The 23605-nt window shown below is 41.6% G+C and overlaps 1 protein-coding gene across 2 annotated transcripts in view; it reads left to right on the top strand.

Annotated features, from left to right (window-relative positions):
* The window catches only part of CUL4A (cullin 4A), a 115232-nt gene extending 92326 nt beyond the window's left edge, over positions 1–22906 (top strand). For both annotated transcript variants that reach the window (XM_088458566.1, XM_088458558.1), the window contains exons 15-21: positions 2708–2793; positions 4299–4406; positions 9174–9287; positions 15925–16030; positions 18883–19055; positions 19186–19338; positions 21655–22906. In XM_088458566.1, the coding sequence (XP_088314692.1) occupies positions 2708–2793; positions 4299–4406; positions 9174–9287; positions 15925–16030; positions 18883–19055; positions 19186–19338; positions 21655–21750 (836 nt within the window). In that variant the 3' untranslated portion in view covers positions 21751–22906. The remainder of the gene's footprint in view (positions 1–2707; positions 2794–4298; positions 4407–9173; positions 9288–15924; positions 16031–18882; positions 19056–19185; positions 19339–21654) is intronic.
* Positions 22907–23605: the final 699 nt, after the last annotated feature.

A 23605-nucleotide genomic window follows, 5' to 3' on the forward strand; every position in this document is an offset into this window, starting at 1 on the left:
CCATACTGCCAATCACTGTTGAGCGGGGAAAAGGGAAGTCCCGCTGTTCCCGATGTTCAGATGGTGGTGGTCCGATGTTACAATGTTTTTAAAAAAATATATATTTTTTTTACATGAAATCATTTTGGATAAGTTGAAATAAATGTTCTTCACCTAATACACTCATAAAAAACCCCTGTCAATTTCTGAGCGATTTGTAGAAAAAAAAATTGTCAGCTAAGTGGTTAAATGTACTTAACGTGCTATTTGAAGAAACCTATTTGGGATTGTTTCTTTAAGCAATATATGGCAATGGTAGTTGAATGTGCAGTGTATATATGGAACCTTATGAACTCAGTGTTGAACTGTGGGTACACAGACGATATGTCTTCCAATCCCGCAGATTGGAGCGACATATCTTACACAAAGTCTGATGTGTACCCATGATTGCGACCTCCTACCTGCCGACATCGGGGTTGTTTCATCTGCTGTGCTGCTCGACAGATGCGACAACCTAGCGGGCGACAGCATACAGCTGAATGCAGCCATGAACATACGGCCGAACAACATCTCGTACCGTCGATTGTGCCATCAGCCGAGATGCACGTTGTTCTGATATGGACCCGGCCTAAGGACCATTTTAGATAAATTGTAAAAGCAAAACAAAAATCACAGATTTATTGTTGATAATTTGTACAGATATAACTACTACAACTACAATGTTTCTGAGTGAGGAGGTGCAGAAGGTGATACCATCCATTCCAAAAAAATTAATGAAAGATGAGAGAACTGATTTTTTTTTTTTCAATTTCAAGTGAGCTATAAACTGGATGATTACATAGTGGCTGACTGAGCAAATAAATTGGCTGACTCCTCATCTCCATCCCATATAAAAATAGGATTATTGGGTACTTACCGTTGAATCCTTTTCTCTGAGTCATGCTGGGGGACACTGGACCATGGGTTGTAGGTGGGAAGGCGTTGATTTGGCACTAACACTGAAATCTATAACTCCTCCCCTCTGCAACCCCTGACTTCAGTACAACTTCAAAAGTGCCTGGTAAGGAGAAGCAATACTCAGTGACACTGTCTCTCCGAAAAATAAAAATGAAATTGACGGTCAATACGACACAAAATCATAACTCGTACTCAATATCGCTGAGCGTGAGGGAGGGAACACAGGGTCTCCCAGCCTGACTCAGAGAAAAGGATTCAACGGTAAGTATCCAAAAATCCTATTTTCTCTTTCGTCTGGGCTGGGGGTCACCGAACCATGGGATGTTCAAAAGCTGTCCCCATGAGAGGGAACGCTCAGATTGCCCGACTGGAGAACTGTATGCCCAAAATGGGGGTCCCCGGACGCAAAAACATGAAACCTGTAGAACCGCACAAATGTGTGGACAGAGGACAAGGTAGCTGCGTAACAAACCTGTTCAGCCGAAGCCCCATGACGCGCCGCCCTGGAGACCACCACGGCCCTGGTGGAATGAGCCAACACCCTAGCTGGTGCTGGGCACCCTGCCTCTAAGTAAGCCCTTGAAATCACTGAGCGGAGCCATTTTGCAATGGTCTACTTGGTGGCTAGCCAGCCCCGTTAGTGGGCATCGTAGAGAACCATTAGAGAGTCCGTATTGCGTGAGATCGAAGTTCTGTCTAAATAAATGCGTAGGGCCCGGACAGCATCCAACAGTGATAGATCTTCCTGGTCCCCCGAGGACTCTGAAGATGAGAAAACAGGAAAAACAAACTCCTGGTTTAAGTGGAAAGATGAAACCACTTTCGGTTAAAAAGAAGGAACAGTCCTGAGCACAGCCCTATCGTCATGGAAAACAAGAAAAGGTGGTTTGCAGGACAAAGTCCCCAACTCAGAGATCCGCCAAGCCGAGGCAATGGCCATAAGAAAAACTACTTTCCACGTTACAAACCGTAGGTCCACGGATTCCAAAGGTTCAAACGGAGCCTGCTTAAGAGCCGTCAGAACCAGAGGCAAATCCCATGGCGCTACTGGTGGTTGAACCGGAGGCTGTATTCGCAAGACCCCCCTGTAAAAAAGTTCGCACCTCTGGGAGGAGAGCCTGATGCTGCTGAAAGTAAATGGAGAGAGACAAAATCTGTACCTTCAAAGATCGAAGCCGTAAGCCGGCCTCCAGACCGCCCTGCAGAAATGCTAAAAACCTTGGCAGGCGGAACTGGACAGTAAGTACTCCCCGCTGCTCACACCACACAATATAGGTTTTCCAAACCCTGTGGTAGTTCTGCACGGAAACCTGCTTCCGCGCCCAGAGCATGGTCCTGATGACTGAAGGGGAAAAACCCCTGGCCTTCAAGAGCCCGGTCTCAACAACCAGGCCATTAAAGCCAACTGAGGTAGGCCCTAGTGACGGAATGGCCCATGTAGCAGAAGATCTGGATGCAGAGGCAGACTCACGGCTCCATCGTGCACATGCGCACTGGGCCAACATCGACCCGCTTGCGAGCGGGTCTGAATCAGGCCCTATGTCCCTAAAATCTGAACTGTTACTATTTTCTTTTTGAGCCAATCAAGACAATATTAATATAAATAAAAATAGTTGATGTAGTGTTTATTTCACTTTGCTGGACAGAATAAAATGTAATTCACATGGCATTGTATTGTTGTCTGTTACTAGTATTATATGCTAAAAAAAATAATTTTGGAATATTTACACAGACAATACCTAGATAATGTTATTTAACTCTTTCTCTGTAGAGTGTGGTGCAGCATTTACCAGTAAATTGGAGGGGATGTTTAAAGATATGGAACTCTCAAAAGACGTCATGGTTCAATTCAAGCAGGTACATTATATTGTCAATACAGCCATTGTCTGTGAATATTAATGGATTAAGGGGTCTGTTTACTAATAATCGCGGTACTGCCGCGATTATTATTGGTCCAACTCGCAGAGGATATTTTCATCTTTTAATACATCGCTACACTACATAAAATTATCTGCAGAATTTTATGTAAAAAACAGCTTGATACATAGGCCCTTTAGACAAACTGCAATTATCCAAAATATGTCTAAAGGAGCCTATCCATTTGCCGACTTTCTGCCTTTGTGACCAAAACCAGGAGGTTTTGGTTGGAACGTGCAGAAAGTCTGCTAGTGGATAGCCGGCAAGGACCAGCGATGCGCGTGCACGCTGGGTCCTTGCCGACCCCGACTATCTATCGAACATGCCAGTCAACCTGACGACGGTCGTCAGCCTCGGAATGTTAATAGATAGGGAGGTTGGGCTGCCTGCACCTCAGCAACATGAAAGGCTGGACTTCAGACTTTCATGTCGTTAAATGGATAAGCCCCTTTATAAGCGTTCTGATGTTAGTGGTAAGGTAATTTGCCATTTCCCTAGGCACGCTCTGTGTATTGTGAGCATCTTTATTTGGTTTTATGGTACTCTGTTAAGGACTAATCTATTTATTGCACAGTTTAGGCCAAGCATGAGAGATTCTCAGAAATCTTATGGTGCATACACACGGTCAGATTTGACAGATGAACGATTGAACGATTTTTATAACGATTTGAACTATTTTACGAACAATTTGAGCGATTGAACGATTTTGTGACTGCATTAAAATGACTGAAATCGACCAAAACTGACTGCAAACACATATATCAGATATTGTTATCTGACCATCGGGAACGCGCATCGTTCATCTTTGAAGCCTCACATGTTAGATTTTCCTTCAGATATGAACGATTGAACGATTTTTAAAATCGTTATCGTTCAGATCTGAAGAAAAATCTGACCGTGTGTATGCACCATTACTCTGTTAAAAACAAATAGGTAGGAAAATAAAATAACCTGTAGGTACATCTAGTTTGCTTTTCTTGCTTTTTGGTTTTCATTTTTAAGTTTGAAACCTTTTAGCTCTTAACACTAGCCATATGATTATGCATTCTTGTTTTACCGTAAGTGACCCCAACATAATGCACGAAAACTGTTGCAAGAATCCGTCAGCATTTGTGATGCAGGAAAATTCTTTATTTTGCCTCAGTCTTCTTTTAGAAATTACAGACACATCATGAACTCTGTTAGTATCTGACATATCTGAATCTTTGTTGCCATATCACCTGTCTTCTCTTGTGTAAGCTGTACATATTTATCCCTTGAAATCGTTCATGATTTTTTCTAGAGCTCAAGTAGCTTTTTAGTAGTTCTTCTGTATTGAGGTATAAATTAATTCTTACCATCTTGTCTAATTCCTCTTTGTATATGGTATATATGCTACTAATCCAGTGTCTCTCTGTAATTCACATCACGCTAAAATATATTAATAACATTTGCTCTCTCTATAGTATATGCAGAATCACAGTGACCCAGGTAACATAGATTTGACAGTCAATATACTTACTATGGGATACTGGCCATCATATACCCCCATGGAGGTCCACTTACCAGCAGAGGTAGGCAAGAATTTAATTTTTGTTTTATATCTATAGAAATCTGTTTATAGAAGGCATCATAACATTGCACAAAAATTGTTTAGAACAGGGGGGGGATGTATTAACCGCCAAATGACTGGGGGGGCTGGGCGGTAAATAACATGGGTGCTATGCCAGACAGGGCTATGTATGAACGATTAGTTCACCAGACCGTTCCGCCTGCTGCAGCTGTCGCTGCCCTATATACACAGCTGCGGTGGCTGCTGGCTACAGGGCTGCACGTGGGATCTCACGATGCTTGCTAGATCCCGCACATGCTCAGTGGAGCCGGCCGGGACTGAGACACAGCACATCAGCACATGGCTTATGCGCTGTGTACGCAGGCAGGAATTGGCGGAGGGGGAAGTTGTCACTTCCCCGCTCCGGCCGATGAGCTTATGCCCTTCTGCTCCACAGGAGGTTTCTGTCCTCCCTGAGTTTGCCTTAGGACTCTTACGTTATGGTTTGATAGATGTATGTTTATACATCTCATCGTTAGTGCTCTGCCTCTTTAAGGAGGCGAAGCAGGAAGTGTTATAGCGGCATGTTAAGTGCCGCTATAATACATCTCCCCCAGAGTTCTTTAAAGTTCTGGTGATAAATTTATTGGAATAGGCTTGCCAGATGTGATTGGTAACCATTTTTGAGGTAGGAGGATGGGAATCTTCCTAGATGCTGCTATTTGTTTGTGCAAATAATATGCCTGACCGGTTTGTGTAAGTGTTTTGGGATATCTGGAATCTGCAACAGGAGTAGGATGTACACTACATGGCCAAAAGTATGTGGCTTCTTGAACATCATATTTAAAACCTATGGACATTAATATGGGTGATCTTCTCCTTTTACTGCTGTAGCAGCCTACTCTCTTTTGCCACGTCTTTACACAAGATTTATTTCCTGCTCCATTAAGGAAAAAATTATACAAGTTAAAATTAACGAACTGTGGCTTTGTTTTTTAGGGATATTTTTTTGTTCTCCTCATTGACTATGTAACTTGGTAGGTGGTTGCTAGTTATTTTGGGGCTCATACTTCAGTTCTTGGTAGACTTACCTACAAGGCAATACAAAAATATCCACTTTTTAATAGACAGTGCCTAAGGGGAAGCTCCAATATCATCCACCCTGGTGGTGTGCCAGGCATACACCCACTGGGCCTCTTAGGCTCATGGGAAGTGGAAGTACACTTTTTACTTATCTATGCCTACTGGTCTCACTCCATGTCCAATTTCTGAGTTTGTGAGTTATGTGACGACATCTAATATCCGTTGTGGCATTAAGTTTCAGTTACCCAGGAAACAAGTATTTCTATCCAGCTTCTCTTAAACACAGAGGTCATTTGTTTTGTCCCAGGGAATCTGAGAGATCTGGGGTTCTATTACAGCTTATTTCCAGTTCCAAAGAGGGATGGACCCTTTCATTCACTTTGGATTTCAAGGCTTTCCTGTTTCTCTTGCAGAAATGATTCATAATGTAGTCACTTTAGTTGGTGATTTTTACTGTACAACTGGGAATGGGGAATTTATGGTATCTTCAGGCATCTGGAATGTGTAAATGCATATTCCCATTTAGAAATGTAGGCTCATTTCTTTTAAGGAGGGATAATCGCCATATAGACAAGATGGCTTGACACTGAAGTATATCCAAAATATATTATGAATGTAGGTGATCGGACACTATTCTGGTGAAAGCATTGACATGATAAAATGCATCAGCCACATTATAACAGCAACATTATATTGAGTCTTTAGAAGCAATATGTGCCACGCAAGGCTTTTTCACAAGCTGCTTACTTTGTGGTGGTGTTTTTAGCTACGGTAGCACTTCTTTACTAGTGACTGTGACTTCTGATGGCTTACGTTACTTTGGATCCGGATTGCAAGGGTAGTATGCAAAGAGTTGACTTAAAATGCTGGCATTGACACTGGGCAGCCAGGAGACAAGTTTACACCTATCTGTAATTTACAGAAATGTAGAAATTATAGCAGTCTTTCAGGAGAGAGTGCTTAATAGGACATTGAGGCCAAGGAGCTGGGACTGGCCACCGTATCTTCCCTGTTATGGCTCCCCAGGATTCGTTGCCCTCGGACAGTTTTTTTTCCCCAACCTGTAGTCTCTCAATCCTTGGCTGTATGGGATTTTGTAAATAGACGTTTTAAATTTGCCCCATGTCCATCTCCCTTGATACCGTTATTTCCCAATCCTTCCTTTTCCCCAGGTTTATGCAAATCCTCTTTTACCACTTGGCTATCGGGGAAAATGTATTATTTAAATGATTTAACTACTGATGCTAATTTCCCCCAATTCTCTGAGATTCAAGAGAGAGCAACAATTCCATCCAAATATTTATTTTGCTATCTACAAATTAGGCATTTTTATTCTAAACTTAGCTCAACTCTAACTTGTAGACCCTTAACTTCTTTTGAGTCTATCTGTTGGGGACGTTCCTCTGCCAGAGGTATCATATCTACTATATATACCTTACTGGGTGAGGAAGTGGGTTCTACCCGAGATCCACATGAATTGGCATGGGAACAAGATTTGGGGCATACCATAGATAGTGAAGACTGGACAGAAATTTGGGACAATGCCGCTTCCAGTTCTATTTGTGTCAAAATTAAAGAAAACATTTATAAATTATTATATCGGTGGTACTATATACCTTCTTGATTAAAGTAATGTTTCCTGACGCCACGGACAGGTGCTGGATGTCGTAATCGTGCAATTGCTCAGTAAGGTCGCGTAGTGGATACCCACCTTAAGTTGCTACAACTTGGATTTAGGCAAGTGGCTTCTCCAGGATCTAAGGAATGTCTGAAACATTTCTTGAAATAGATCTGCTAGTATCACTCCTCAAACGCAAAGTGCCATTCTATGGTTCAAAATCTCAGGACCCCGGTGCCTGCCTCACCAATGGTTCTTTGGCCATTCCATTTCATTAATTGGTCACCTCCATTTAATTTAATCCCCCATATTCTATGAAAGAACATACTGGAATGGTTGTTGAGCTCGTTTAGCTAGTCCATGTTGTCCTTGCACAACAATTTGATCAACCAGTGTGTTTATCGCCATCAATATTTTCCCTTTTTTCAGACCTGCTTCAATGAATTAAGACCATTCTGTGTATACTTTAAATTGAACTTATACTGATTGATGCCTCAAGTAATCAAAACAGGTGGTGCTTGCATTTTTAAGCATAAAACACAAATGGAGAGGAAGTTCCATGAGAACAGCAATCTAGGATTAATTATAATTGTCCTGTCATTTGATAATTACTTTCTCCTCCTGTATAAAGGACTCCTCATCTTTAGAAATTATCAACGATGACTCAATGGAAAAGTGTTAATAAGAGAATATAACATTCGTTGCATATTAAAAAGAAAAGAAACAAAAGGCACAGACTATACACTTTTCAAAAGCAAATTAAGCAACAGGCTTGTGGCTGCACTTACTCAGTGGGCGAGCTGCCTCACACCTAATTGAAGGGAATTCAGTTGTTTTTATTGCAGAGGTAATGAATGGTTGCTCCGATTGGATGTGAGTGCTGCGGCTGGGTATCTGGATTAAGGGTTGACAGACAAAGGGTTGACAGGTACAAAAAGGTCGACATGTTCGAATGGTCTACACCAGTGGCGTAAATTCATCCCAGACGCCTGGAGGCAAGTTATAATTTGGATAAGCCCCCCGTCACAGTCGCTGACACTGTAATGTAGCATTTACAGTAGCAAGCAGATACACCCGCAGTTGCACACAGAATATAGGCATGCCAGGGAGGAGTGAGACAGAGAGATGTGGGTGAGGGGGGCGCCGGACGTGTTACACTGACATATAAGCTGCTGAGGAGCAGCGACACCAATGAGTAGGGACAGGCTATAGATGGACGGAGGCAGTAGCTGATGGTCTGACATGGAGCTCTCCACTAGTGTATGGTGGCTTCTCAGGTGCTGGGAAGAGGTGCCATGTATTGGGTGACGGTACACTCCGGGTACATAGATACAGCCCTAAGTGGGATGAATATGTTGTGGGCAATGGAGGAAGTGCCCCTTTAGTGCTGGAGCACGGCGGAAGGCGCCTCCATTGTCTCCCTGAGTTCTGCCCCTGGTCTACACACCAATGGTCGATGCACACACAAAAAAAAAGGTTGATGCATGATTTTTAAATATTCCTCAACATTTTTAGGGTTAGAGTTAGGCACTTGGGGGAGATTGGGGGGGTTAGGCTGCCGGTGTGGAAGGTTAGGTTTATGCTACGGTTAGGTATAGGCACTCGGGAGAGGGTTAGGCACCAGGGGGAGGGTTAGGTTTAGTATTAGGCTTAAAGAAATAAAACATAAAAATGTGTCGTCCATTTTTGTGTCAACATATTGCCTGTTAACCTTTTATACCACACCCTTGCGGCTGCACACATTTATGCTCGCTTCTTCCTGAGGTGGCGAGCAGGAGTGTGTGAAAAGTCAGTGGTTTGAGTGTCCTAACTAGGACTTTAGACTGGTTTAGCCACTTTACTCAGCTAAACCTGGTCTATTTGGCGTGATATGTGCAAAAATGCATGTGCGTCCAAACCATTTGAATATCGCGCCCTGATCTCCCGTCACTTTAGACAGGAGATCGGGCACGCAAAAACAATTGATCCGCCCCCCTCCCCCCTAAAGTCCAATATCCAGGTGTAGGTGAAATGTTTTTCCCACACCCAATGTCCTTTAATTTAGGGGAAATTGCATTGCATTATTTTCTGTTGCATCTTCCTTTTCAGATGGTGAAACTTCAGGAAATATTCAAGACTTTTTATCTTGGAAAACACAGCGGCAGAAGACTACAGTGGCAATCAACACTGGGGCATTCTGTTCTGAAAGCTGAGTTTAAACAAGTAGGTTCTCTGTGATACATTTTATTTCATACCAATTATTTCATGATACTACTGTCTTTTTATTATATATTTTATGTCTGTTTTCAGGCTTTTGGCAGTAACCTAGTTATGTGTCATCAGCTGGACTATTTGTTCAGTCTGTTTCAGTCTGATGTATTTTCAGCAGCTTCAGTTCCTATGTCACCTCTCCAGCCACTATAATGCCTCTTAGCTAATTTCTGTTTTCCTATTTCAACCATTTGTATATTTCAATTTACCTTTAGTAATATGTGAAGCCATTAACCACTAGCCCTGCCCACAAAAACTTAGCCCTCATCCTTTGCAGTAATCTTGTATAAAACTGTAAGGTGCGTATCCACTTGCCGATAGAGGAATGACATTGTAATCGTACAGTCGTTCCTCATCCTGTATAGTGCCTACACTGAACGATATGTCGTTCAGTGCAGGCTCCCTCCCACATCCCCGAGCATGCACAATCTGTCGTTATCAGCAGATCGACCAGCATGTTCAGGCGATGCTTGATGTCGAAAACGACCAGCGGGAGCGCGCATCGCTGGTCGTTTTCGACATTTTTAATGCCCGATTTGTGAACGATTAATGAGCGATTGAACAATAGTGATGTCCTTATCATTCAATCGCACATTTTAATCAGCAAGTGGATACTCACCTTTACTGTGGATGGTTTGTGTTATTTTGATCAAACCATCTAGAGGAGCATGCTCCCCCACCCAAACTACACCTTACAATTTTATATTTTCTTTTTTTTTTTTTTTTTCATACATGCAAAACAAAAAAAGAATTTACAGCAATTAAGCAGGATTAAATATAGCATACAATGAGCAAGTGTGTAATATTGCACATAATAGTATATTATGGTATAGAATAACAGGATATTTGGAATACTCCTTATCATATATATTTAGAACAAAAGGGACTCGAAGGCGCCATTCGAGCACTTAAATCCGGAGATAAGAGATATACAGTATTCAAAATAAAGTGATACATACAACCTGCCGCAACTATCTTAAACATACAATTGCATATCAAAATACAGAGTAAGATCAAAATAATAAAACATCCACATCTACCCAAATATCAAAATAAAACCTATATCCCTAAAAACAATTATTAAAACAACCCCTTCCCTGGACCCCCCCACTCTGTATAACCTAACTCCAACTCAGGCATACTTGGATCCCTAAATACCCCCCAAACACACTAAGCTACCCTAACTACCATACACTAACTACCTACCCCCCCCCCCCCCTCCATCCAGAAATACAGGATAACAGAAACCCATGTATCTGATGAGAGCAATAGACTAATGACCCTAAGCTAGGTTCTGCCCAGCTCTCCCACATTTTAAAGGAATGGTGTTTTTCCATATAAAATATGTAGCATTATACTTCTATATATGAAACACAAAATAGCAGAGTAATTAAGTAATTCAGACAACTGGATAAATAATAATAAACAAAAATAAAATATCCAAAGACCTTTAGAGCAAAATATTAGGTTTCAAAATATTAATCTTAATCTGGCCAGGCCTCAGCCTCTTGTAGGATTATATAAATAGTCCCGTCCCCATCTCCCCAAGAACACACTATGGAACATGGAAGCAATATAAATACTGTAAACTTTCTGCCAGCGGAGAGTAGATAAAAAGGGTCATGAAGTACTGCAAGGATAAGTCTAGGAACTATAACTTGTCTGTTGGAAGTGAAGAACGGATCTCTGTAAAAACCTCATCAAATTTGAAACATTCATAAGCCGAGAGGGCATCAGAATCAGAGGTAAACACAGACCTCGGACAGGATATATCCAAATGTTGCACTGTTGCAGGAGATATGCGGACAGCAGCTGCAGAACTCACAGACACGATCATCACATCCTCAAGCTTGGTAAGCAGCCTCACAGTAAAGGCATTAATCGCCTGGATAATTTGCTGCATAGAACTAGCCATCTTTGAAGTACGTAGCCACCTGTGTAGTAGTCTCAGCAAGACAGGATAACCTGAGCAGCAGCCAGGAGGGAAATCAGTGGCAAGGTGATGGCGGCTAGCACACCACCAGAGCTTACCAGCATACACCGACAAGGAGGACAACAGCTGGGGAGGTACAATATCAGACAGCAGGTTTAAAGGAGAAATCCTCAAATGACCGCTGAAGTCGGGAACAACAGGGCAGATCAGCCGCAGCAGCAGAAATGTTAGTGCGCATGGAGACTCGCAGCTACCGCCCAAGAAGGCAGGATGGCTGACTCCGCTTCCAATACTCCCCAACCGATACAGACAAGAGCCAGCAGGAGACACACACCGGATCCCGCAGGACACAGGCACCAGGATAGAGTCCACAGGTAAGTATAATAACAGGAGTCAGCCCAGGGAGCTGGAGACAGGAAAAACAGGCCCCAGTGAGAGAGGACCTGGCTGCTGCAAACTCCTGGAAATAAACTGGGAAACACTGCTTGCAAACTTCCACCTCGGAGCCCAGTTAGTCTGGAGAAGGTAACACACTGAAATATCCAGTTTGGGGGAGAAACAACCAGAAAAAACAGGATAATTGAAGGATATATGCAGGAGAGCTGGCAAGATGCTTCTTTCGTCTAGCTACTCCAGGCCACGCCCCCTCATCTATTCATTTTTAACATAAATAAAATTCAACCCATCAACAGTTTGGGCAGCTCTAAACTGGGGTATCCATAAAGGAGATGCATGTAAAATATATCTGCATTACTCCAACCCTATCTTTGAAAAGTTCATAAAATCTACCCATGTATAAATCAATCTGCTGATTTGGCCTGTACATGTAACATTTATGGAGCTTAAAACTAATGTATTAAATAGTCAAAATCCAAGTTTAAGCATGTTTCAGAATCTGCCATTTTGCTATTTGACCAAGCAGCTGGGTTGCATTGTGTAGGCTTTGCTAAGCACCGTTATTACAGTGCAGGTTTTAAGGATATACATTCTGGAGTCCAGATGGTTAAATCACTCTGAAATGAGATGTCGCGTGCTGTGACTAACATACTCCGTACATCCTAATAAGGCATCTTTATTCTGCTTGCCAGCTCTTGCCAACTTCTCTCTTGTTTCACAATAAACTGTCATGTGATGCTGATTTGTATCTGCAATTTGTCACTCAGAACACTTAGATACTGCTTAGTGAATACTGGGTTGCTCAAACACATTTCTCAAGCTGTGAAGTCTAAAAATAAATAGATGCTAGAAAAAATGTGGGAACCAGCAAATACTATAACTGAAAATTGTTTTGAACTACTTACCCCCCTGCCTTAACACTTGTTACTGCTTAGGTATGCCATATAATGCTAACAACTGTACAGCACAGAATAAATGTAGACCATCCACTTAGGACACTGGGGCCACATGCTGCACCCTTGCCTTCACTTTAAGGCCCCAGGTTCCTTCCCACTTTGTCAGATTTTTCTGTCATAGCGTGTAATTCTTGTGTAAAAGGTCACATGATTATGTTATTACAGATGTCTCTTTGTTTGATTAAATGTATTAATTTAACTCCCTACAGAGATTAAGCGTAATGTACGGCCCTTTTGAAGGTTACAAAGCCGCTCTATGCGACCCACGGTGTATCAGGTTACTTATCACTAAGGATCTAGCTGCAGTAAATGATAAAGTGTATGGCAGCATGCAGGAAATAAGTGTTGTACCTGCAATATATCATTGTTTAATGCAGCGTTTCCCAAATACCGTTATTACAGTGCAGGTTTTAAAGATATACATTCTTGAGTCCAGATGGTTAAATCAAAATGACTGAGGTATTAATTTAAGTCACCTGTGATCAGACATGGATATCCTTAAAACTGGGCTATAATGGTGGAGTTTTGGGAACTCTGGTTTGGTGTAATAATGTCTTGCCAAGTCACTTTTTTATATTATAGTAATTAGAACAATGTGCAGAACCAGTGTTTTGGTTCTAAATCATCGTCGTGTTTTGGTTTTGGCAAAGCCACCCTCAAGTGTTTTGGTTTTCTTTAAAATGTATTAAAAAAAACCAGGTAAAATCCTGTAATTTGCGCCTGTTTTTGTTCCTATAGTATGATTAACGTCAATAACATTCATTTTCAGTAATTTCCAGTCATTTTTGACCACCTCATGGCTCATATTGTTTTCACCCATATTGCCAGAAGCTGCAGCGAGCTGACTGGCTACACTAAGCAACATATCAGTCGCACAAATGCATGGTGCTTTAAAGAATATAGCACATCTATGAAACACAAGTGTAAGCTCACTTCAAGTTAACTTCCAACAAACATACACAAGAGCCTGTTTGCACTGGATTGCAGGTACTAGCTAGTGTCTGACAAACACACATACACAGTGACAAAGATGCCTTCAGTCTTTTACACACTTCCTACCCAATCCATCTACCTACAACTCTCTCTAATGGTGACTAGTATGTAGTATTGCAGCATGAACTACAGTCCACACCCTTCCCATACACATCTCCTGGGTGAAATGGCACCTGAAATAACGAGGTCAGTACTCTGTTCTACTTGGAACCCCAAAGTGGTTCACGCCAGGACTCTGACTCTGAACCTCAAAGTTCGGCTGTGTATGGTTTTTAGCAAAACCGAACCACTTCTCTCTAATAGTAATCCCCCTCTGCTTAAGTATCATAAAGGCAGGTATTTCATGTGATTGGGAGACTGTCAGTCTGTTCTATTAACACATTACAAACTTTTCATGTGTTAACAGTAATAACCACGAGAAGTCCTGTGTCACTACAGTGAAGTTTTAAAAATACTCTGTCATCATTCATATGAGAAGTAGTCTTGTGCACCCCCCTTCCCCGCTGCCTGAACCTAAGTCCCTCGGGGGGTGCCTACCCCTAACCTCCCCCCGGGGGTGCCTAACCCCCCCTAGCCTAACCCTCCCGGAGGGTGCCTAGCGCCCGGCTTACCCTTGTTCGGTGTGCCGGGTGTCGTTCTTCCGGCATCTGGTTAATGACAGGGGTCGAATTTTCGACGACTGTCATTAATACCACACCTGGATTAGTGTCTGGAAGCCGGCGGTCGTGACCGGGATGCCGTGCGCCGGTCCCCCGGCGTCGGGTAAATGACAGGCGTCTAGATATAGACACCGGTCATTTATCCCACGTCGGGATAAAGCAGCCGGGAAGCCGGCTGTCGGTATTAAGGCAGCCGGTTTCCCGACTGCATACCCTGGGGATCATCTCCTGAACGTTAAGGATCCTGGGTGCAGCAGACCCTGCTGTTTTGATTCTTAGAGTACGGAGATTTAATAATACAAAATAGATTAGGGTGGACATCTCCAGTAACATCTCATACAGGATCATTTATCATCTTTGGTTCCTCAATAATGTACAGTTGAAAGTGTAATTGTAATTTAGGAGGTTGGTTACCAGACCTTGTAGTTGAATGACTTGTGACTCCATGCACAATGTATGCATTGATAAACATGCCTACACCCCAACATTGACACTTGTCTTAAAGTGACACATACTTCTACATAGGTAAGTTCTCCTATATTGGGATTGCTGACTTCAGGGGCTAGCAAGAAAGTATCGTAAACAAATCTTTGGGGTATAATATTAAAGATTGATCTACAGGTATGTAATCTAAGCGCCTGGAATGCTTGCTTAAATACCTTTTAAAAAAAATATCCATCTCTTTCCCCACTTTACCACAAGCAATCCCCCCTCTTTGTGTAGCTGTACTCTGAATGTCCCCACTGGATAGATTTTGGATACTGTCATCACTTGATATAGTCCTAGTACATATTGAGGACCCCGCCTACCCATTTGCTTCCCATTCATCTAACAACCCAATAGTGAGTGCTGTGTACACATATATTCTTGCAATAGCTGTACTCTGCACATGCATTATTCATTGCATAATTTAAGTTGTTTCTTATTTAAGCTTAGATACATATTAGTTTGCCTCTCTCAATAATTATCAGCTCCTCCCATTTTGCAAATGCATAAGACACGTTTTGTGTGCTTGGTTCGGAAGACATTCAACTGAAGTTTTGTGGAGGGGTTCAGAATAATTAAAGATACTTACTGTAAAGCTGAGATGTGATGTAACAATACATTGCGCGTGCCGTACACTACATGATCCGGTGTACAATGGCACAATGTATTACATGCTACATGTAACAACTCCATGTCATTCATTGCATCGTCCTATTTGCTGTGCAGATGGGATGATGCGATGAGCGACCGTTTTGAACAACGGATCGGGCATGCACACTATATAATGTGTATTATATATCGTTGTGATCCATGCCGGGACGATATATAGTATGATACATCGTATAGTGTGTACCCACTTTAACTTCCTAAATCACAAAACATTAAACTCTTTGGAGGCAGTTCACTTTTCTACATTGTGCCACCATGATGTCTGGCTGTGCAATCTGGCATTTTATGCTAGAAATTGTTTTTGTATTCACTTTTTGTTTGTGTGTGTGTGTGTATATGTGTGTATATACATACATACATACATTATATATATATATATATATATATATATATATATATATTATGTGTGTGTGTGTATATGTGTGTGTGTATATATATATATATATATATATATATTAGGATTTTGACATATTTTCTTCTTTATGAACTTCATGTAGGAGAAGAAAGAACTTCAGGTATCATTGTTTCAAACACTGGTGCTGCTTATGTTCAATGAGGGAGAAGAATTCAGTTTCGAAGAAATTAAAATGGCTACAGGAATAGGTGAGATCACTTTGTCTCATGTGTTCTGACTACATCTGTGTTCATTAAATGACTGGAGGCAGCCTGTAACGGACTGAACCATTAGACATTGATATAATGCCTCATGTTTACAAAGTACTAGTAACTTTTTTCTGAAGCATTGCTATAGAGGCTGGGCACTAGAAGCAGGTACTTAACTAACACTCCATTCCCTTTACAAAGTCCTACCTCTACCAGGAGCTCAGGTTTGGTTTGGGTTTTTTTTACGTGCTTTTTTTAATGCAGGTACTGTATTTATTTATTGCAGTACCTAGTCGGTCGCATAGGCAGCACTCGAGAGTACTACTTGATTGGGAAATTGGCACTGGGTAACAGTGCCCATTCTGCAGCCATCCCGCTGCTTCAGCATGGGGTCCAGGTTCACCAGAGACGGGAGTCCCAGAACCTAGATAGCATGCAAAATCTTTGCAGATACTGCATTTTGGCATACGGTAGATGCAGCCAGAGCCTACATCAGTCACACAGTCATTTACACAGTATTCCGGTGCAAGGGTTAGGTGGGCGCTGCTATGGCTGTAGTCCTACACTAGGGACAATAATGGATAATGGCAGGGAATCAATTCTATGGACAAGCGCTATTGTTGCTCTGACCAGAAGGGGGTAGGGCCCTCCCCTTTAAAGGGGCTGCTCCTTGGCTGACTACTCTCATGGACCAGATTAAGGAAACGTCCAAGTATATTGATGTCATAGTTTTGGATGCAGGTTCCCTACTTTCAAGAATTTAAACATTGGTTATCTCAGTCAAGAGAACTTTCTGGCTCTGGTAAAGGGAGATGGGCCCTGAGTGAAAGAGAGCAACCCTGGAAACAGTCCAGTTCGTACTAGAATCTCTCTTTGGTCCTAAACTGGAACATACAAGATTTCCCAGGGCTCTGGGAGATAGAGTCCTTACTTTCAGGCCTCAGCCCCAACCTCAAGCCTCCAGGATTTTGGCTCTTTCACTTTGCCGTATAGGTGAGAATTTCGTGGCCCAGAGAAGGGGCCATCACCAATGTCCAGACTTTAATCGTGGACAAGCAGACGCATCTTGGGCCACATCCTGTTCAATCCACATTGGGGCCCCATCTTTGAAGTGTGGCTTCAGTCTGTCTTGAATCATTGGTTCTGGGGTATCCTTTTTAGAGGGTACATCCTGGATTTGGTAGGTCTTCCACTTAGTCATTTGTTTGTCACTCCTCTCCTGAGAAACCGAGTCATGAACAATGCGTTAAAACACGCAATTCAGCCTATTTTGCTTTCAGGAGTCATTGTTTAAGTCCACAAAGAGCAACATAAGTTGTGGTTCTTCTCCAACCTCTCTCTAGTATAGAGTCTGGATTGCTATTTACTCCTAATTCTAAATTTAAATAGTTAAAATATCCACTTAAAGGTAGATAAATTCAAAATGTAGTCTATCCAGTCAGACATAGGGCGACATGGAGCAAGAAGAGTTTCTTGCCTCTATGAACATCAAGGACATCTATCTATATATCCCCATCTGGGAGGCATTTCATGCACTGCTCAGATTTGCTGTAGGGAGTTCACACTTCCCAGTTTTGCCACGGGTGTTCACAAAGATCATAGCACTTGTAGCCCTTTGTTGCGAAAGCTTCACATTCATTCCTTATATGGACCATCACCTTATCAAGGCCAACTCTGAGTCATATATCAGGGAATACCGGCGTTTCTACCCTTTAAAGTCATGGCTGAGTATTAATCTACCTGAAATCCAGTCTCATTCTGCCCAAAGGATGATATTTCTGGGACTCTTATTCAACACCGGGAGTGTTTCTCCTTTTTGCAAGGTTCTGGCCCTACAGACTCAGATGAAGTCTCTGTTAGTTTGGATACAGGTGTTCTTTTTCCACTGCATGGACCAGGGATCCTCAGATGTTGCTGGTGGATGCATTGACTATCAGGTGGTAATTTCACTTGGGGTACTTGTTTCCCCCGATCTCCATGTTCCCACAAGTGTTGAAGAGGATAAAAAGATAACTGGCTTTTGTGATCCTCATTACCCCAGACTGGTCCAGAAGGGAATGGTATGGAAACCTTCTGACCGTGATGTTGGAGTCACCTTGGCGTTTTATTCAAAGGATAGATCTTCTAGCAAAAAATATAACAAAAAAATGAGTAAACCTAAAATAATATAGTCTGGCTCATACCAGATAGCAGTAAATTAAAGCGTTGTACTCCAGATCCACCTCAATAAGCTTCACCATCTCACTGGTTAGGGATATGTGTGGCTAATGCATTATTTTTGTGGTTTTACACTACTGTATGTTTTTCTTCCCTTTTCAGGTTTCCTGATGTCAGATTTCAATCCCTGGTTTTACAGATTATAAACTTTAAGGAAGGGTTTTGTTATCACTTTTGCATTGAGCCAAGTTTTTTAACCCACCAATCACCATTACCATTTCATTTAGGTTTTAAGGGGAGAACCCGGGTTATTTGTAGGCTGCTCCTTTAGTCACCCTATTATCTACACCAGTCAATGTCCTCATATCTTTCTCTTACTGTACTATGTTAGGCCACCTCATCTCTCTATTCCAGTCACATCAAAATGTAGATGCGTGCAACTCCGCATGCGCGCATATAACTTCGAAGTGCCCGCAGGTGGGTGTTGTAGGACAGAAGGGTGGGGAAAGATGATTATGATGGTCTTTACTTGTTCTTTCTGGGGTAGTCTGCATCCTACATGCTTTCCCACAACACTGGGCCTGCCAATTACTCGTATGCTGAAAGTATGTGATGTAAAGTACAACATGAAACGAACTTGTCATTCCTGTGCTTATTGTAGAGTGTGAATGTTATGTAGTATTCTTATTGTGCAGAGGAGAACGAGCTGAGACGGACTATGCAGTCACTTGCCTGTGGGAAAGCCAGAGTGCTAAACAAAACACCGAAGAGTAAGGACGTAGAGGATGGAGACAAGTTCAACTTTAACGCAGATTTTAAGCACAAGTTGTATAGAATTAAAATCAACCAAATCCAGATGAAGGAAACTGTGAGCATTTTTCATTTCATAAACCTGAATGTTTTGTATCTGCTTTCTTGTAATTGTCTGGTTTTAGAGGAAGTGTGTGGGGGGGTACACTGAATACATTTTCATATTTGATGTGATGTCTTTTTTTCAGGTGGAAGAGCAGGTTAATACAACAGAGAGGGTTTTTCAGGACAGACAGTACCAGATTGATGCAGCAATTGTTCGCATTATGAAAATGAGGAAAACACTTACACACAACCTTCTGGTCTCTGAACTTTATAATCAGCTGAAGTTCCCTGTAAAGGTAGGCAGAGCTGTGTGTTCCTTTGCTGCACCTGCCTATAACCTGTGCATCTTTATGTACACTGTGGGTTTGCTGATGCTACTTTGCCTAAGTAAACCGTGCTCAGTCTCTGTTTCATCAGTAGAATAAATCTACTCCTGGAAAATGTAGGTGTCCTGCACATAGCTGCTACTGTAGTGTGGTTAAATTTATAGGATGTCATAGAAGGTGGCACCTACATCACTTGCAGAAAGTGTAAAACTTTGTAACTTACAAAAGGTTAAGGAACGGTTCCTACTGTTATTGTCTAATTCTCTTATTTTATACTTCACAAATTTTGATTTGTATTGTCCACTTTAATTTTTGATGTAAAAAGTTGCCATGTGCAATTCCTTTAAAACCGAGATGCCCACCTTGCGCCAGTGGTCTAGGTGCGTCTTTAGACACACCAACGGACGCACAATCAAAACTTGCACCAGCCCTCGTTCTGTGTGAGGGCTTTGCGTCTTTTTTTATGCAGTTACTGTATGCAACACACCCGCATCTGCCTAGCTCACCTCCCAGGTACGCCTACTAAAATCCACACTCCCCTGCGCCCAAATTTGTTCTGTGTCTCCGCGCAGTAGCAATCGGTCAATGCAACTCATGCGCATGAACATTACTCATAACATCCACCAACTACATGAACATTGGCATTGTGTGTGGTTAGCATGCGACTCTGAATCAGACCCTAAATATTTGCTGAGATGTGCACCCTAATCTTTTTTCCATTAACTCTGCTGCTCCTGTCTCCTTCCAAGTTATCTCCCCCACTCCTCACTCGCAGTTCTTCTCATTTCCATTTTACTCTTGCCACATTTACTCCCATCTCCAGCTGCCTCCATCGCCACTATTCTTTGTCACTCTCCTCTCCATTCATACTATGGGATCTATGTACTAAGCCCTGGAGAGAGAGAGAAAGTGGGCGGAGATAAAGTACCAACTTATCAGCTCCTAACAGTCAGTTTACAGGCTGTTTGAAAAGTGACAGGAGCTGATTGGTTGGTACTTTATCTCCGTCCACCTTCTCTATCTCCAAGACTTAGTACATAGCCCCCAAGTCTCTCCTACAGCTCTCCCCTTTTGCTTGTTAAGCAACCTTACTTGCGTCTCTTATCTTCTTCAGGATTCCATTCCACAACATCATCTCCTCCTTCCAGACTCCAACCCCCCCGTATCAAGGGTGGAAGCCCATACTCTTCTCTCTCTGAAGATGTCTTTCCCTCGGCCAAGGGCCCCTCCCCCTCTTGAAAATACCTCCCTTTTCACTGTTACACAATTCCGATGTCTAGATGTCGTCCTCGACTCTCTCCTTCGTTTCATCAGCCGACAAGACTCTCATTCACGTCCTTATCTTCTATCCTTGATTACTATATCTAGTTTTCACTAGTTTACCAATCTTCAACCTCACTTCTGTATAGCCTTAACTCCACTGCCCCGTCTCCCAGCAGCTCCTGCCCCACTCAGAATCAAGTTTAAACTCCTCCTTTCACAGCTCTCAACTATTCCTCTACTCCCTGCATATCCTCTAGACCAGTGTTTCCCAAACTCATTCCACAGGGAGCACTAACAGTGCATGGTTTCCATTTTTCCTAGTTGGTGCACAGGTGTATTCATTACTGGCTGACACATTTTAAGAGATCCACAGGTAGAGCTAATTATTTAACTTGTGGTTCTGTGAGGAGACCTGGAAATCATACACTATTAGTGCTCCCTGAGGAATGTGTATGGGAAACACACATTACATCCTGCCTACTTTTTTCTGCCAATGACTGCTGTCTGTCCTCCCTGAACACATCCATTCACACCCAGCTCCAGGATTTCCCCCATGGTGCTTCAGTCCCCAGGAATGCCCTCCCACACTCTATACAAAGCTCACTAAGCCTCCCAGCCACAAACATACCCTTACAGCATCTCTTCACACAAGCATTCTTCTTCTCCTAATGCTCCAGCTTCTGCTATCTCCAACACTTGAGCCTCTGCAATCCCCTTTGCAGTAGGTGTTCATGTAAGCTCTTGCAACCAATGTCCCCTATCTCTTTTGTGGTTTTCACGTAATTATGTAATCTCCGAATTATAATTGTGTATATTTGTTATATTCTTCTGAACTTTTCTATAAATGTCCTGTCTGATCACCCATGTATTATGTAATTTTGCTGTATGTTCCATCCTATATGTACGGTGCTAGATGATGACAATAATACAATTAATGTTTGGTATTAGGCAGATTTGAGCACATGCACATTTAAATCCCTCAGTATGTTTCATGTATTAATCAAATTGAATTTCACTTTCCAGCCTGGAGACCTGAAGAAAAGGATTGAATCTTTAATAGATAGAGACTACATGGAAAGGGACAAAGAAAACTCCAAGCAGTACCATTATCTGGCATGAGGAGCACGCCGGGGCTGTTGTAGTGCAATGAATGAATAGATAAAACATCCAGTGCTCATCTAATGTTTAATGTTACAGACCTGAGTAACACAGCAGTTGTTCAACATCGCATCATTGATAAACATTAGTAATATCAAAGTAGCATTTTATGTATTATTATTATTATTTTTTTTGTTTGTGTGAATGTTCAAAGAATGTTTTACTAGTTATTTTGGCATAAACATTTAAACGTCTGGTTCTCCTTCTGCAGTGACATTTCTCCTTTTTCTTATTTCCTTATTCTTCCACATTCTTTTGGCTTATGTTGCACATAATCCCGCATCAACTAATAGGCCCTTAATGCTGCAATATTTATTATTGGCTCAGAGAAGGATTGCAGTGCATTAGATCCATATTATGTTCTCTCAAAACTGTTAACCAATGACTAAAATAATCTCTTCCTCTATATGATGACTGTATAATGTACAACAGCCTTGTTCGGTCTCCTCCACATTAGATTTGGAGAGTTGTCAGCATAGGTAGAGGTACTGTAATACAGGGCAATGCTGTTGGTGTTTATTCCACATCCAATATAGAGGGAACTATTTATGCATTCAATGTCATTTACTATTTAACTTTTTAGGCAGATTGACATGCACCAACAATTTCTCTTTCTAATTATGAGCTACCCAATTTTAAGTTGTGTTATAGGTGATATTTAAAGATGTCGTATCTGTTTTCTAACAGAAGCAGAACCTCTATGCTGGTACAGTGACTAAATTACCATTGTTTGTTTCATACGGATGTGAAAACACTGCAAAATAAATAATCGTTGAATGGATACACCTGATTCATCAGGGCCACCCAAACTGCGCTAGAGCATTCTGGCTGCTCAATAAACAGGTCTCCTAACATTGCACATAACATGTAGTAAGCGTTGTTGCTGCCTTAAGGTGTTATTGACCTTAATTAATCATTCTTGTTGGAGCACTTTGTAGGGCTGATGAAAGGAAAGCTTCATAACAAATAAGTTATTGCTGCCACTTTCAGAAGAGCTTTCAATATGCAATTTCTAAACGTAAATGACATTTGAATGAGGACATTTGTACACTGTAAACAATGTAAAAACGTATGGGTATTTGCATTTGCTAGTAAAACAATTTAAAGCACCATGTGACCATCTGTGTTTGTTTGTTTTTTTACTTTTTTTTAGTTTTGTTTAATTTTTTTTTTTTAAATTGTAAAGTAACTTAGGCAAATAAGATGAAACGTCTTGCTCAATATGCAAACGATCACAGTAGTGCAAATTTAGGTTTATTTTACATTGGTTTATCACATTAATTTAGGTATGAAAGAAAATGTCTTAATTTAGGTGGTAATTATGCTACAGGGTTTTTTTTTTTATGTATTCCTACATGCGCAAGATTAACAATTACTAAATTACACTATTCTACAGTACTTTTTTTTTTTTTAATACATTTTTATTCGGGTTGGAGCACATGAAAACAAATTCTGAATTCTACAATCCAATAGTATAAAGAAATACAACAGTCAGCTGAACAGAACTGTCACATAAATAACAGGCATGTGAAATAGCACAATAAAGGAGAAATCAAGTAGAAAAACAAACCGTTTGCTTGTATAGGATAGTATCCATAGTAGCGAAAACAGGCAGGCGTGGTCAGCACTACAAACAGATCATCAAACAGCAGCAGCATTCGTAGGCAGTAATTGGAGCACCTTCTAATAGTTGCCTAGTTTCGTACCATTGCGTTAAAGTGGAAACATTTGTGAGTTGGGTTTTTAAATCTGATATTGGGTCTATAAACCCCTCCCAGACCCGAAAGAATTTCTCAGTATGTTCCTTCTTGTGTAA

The sequence above is a fragment of the Taudactylus pleione genome, unplaced genomic scaffold, assembly GCF_031769625.1.
Source record: "Taudactylus pleione unplaced genomic scaffold, aTauple2 ptg000041l, whole genome shotgun sequence".
Taxonomy (NCBI): domain Eukaryota; kingdom Metazoa; phylum Chordata; class Amphibia; order Anura; family Myobatrachidae; genus Taudactylus; species Taudactylus pleione.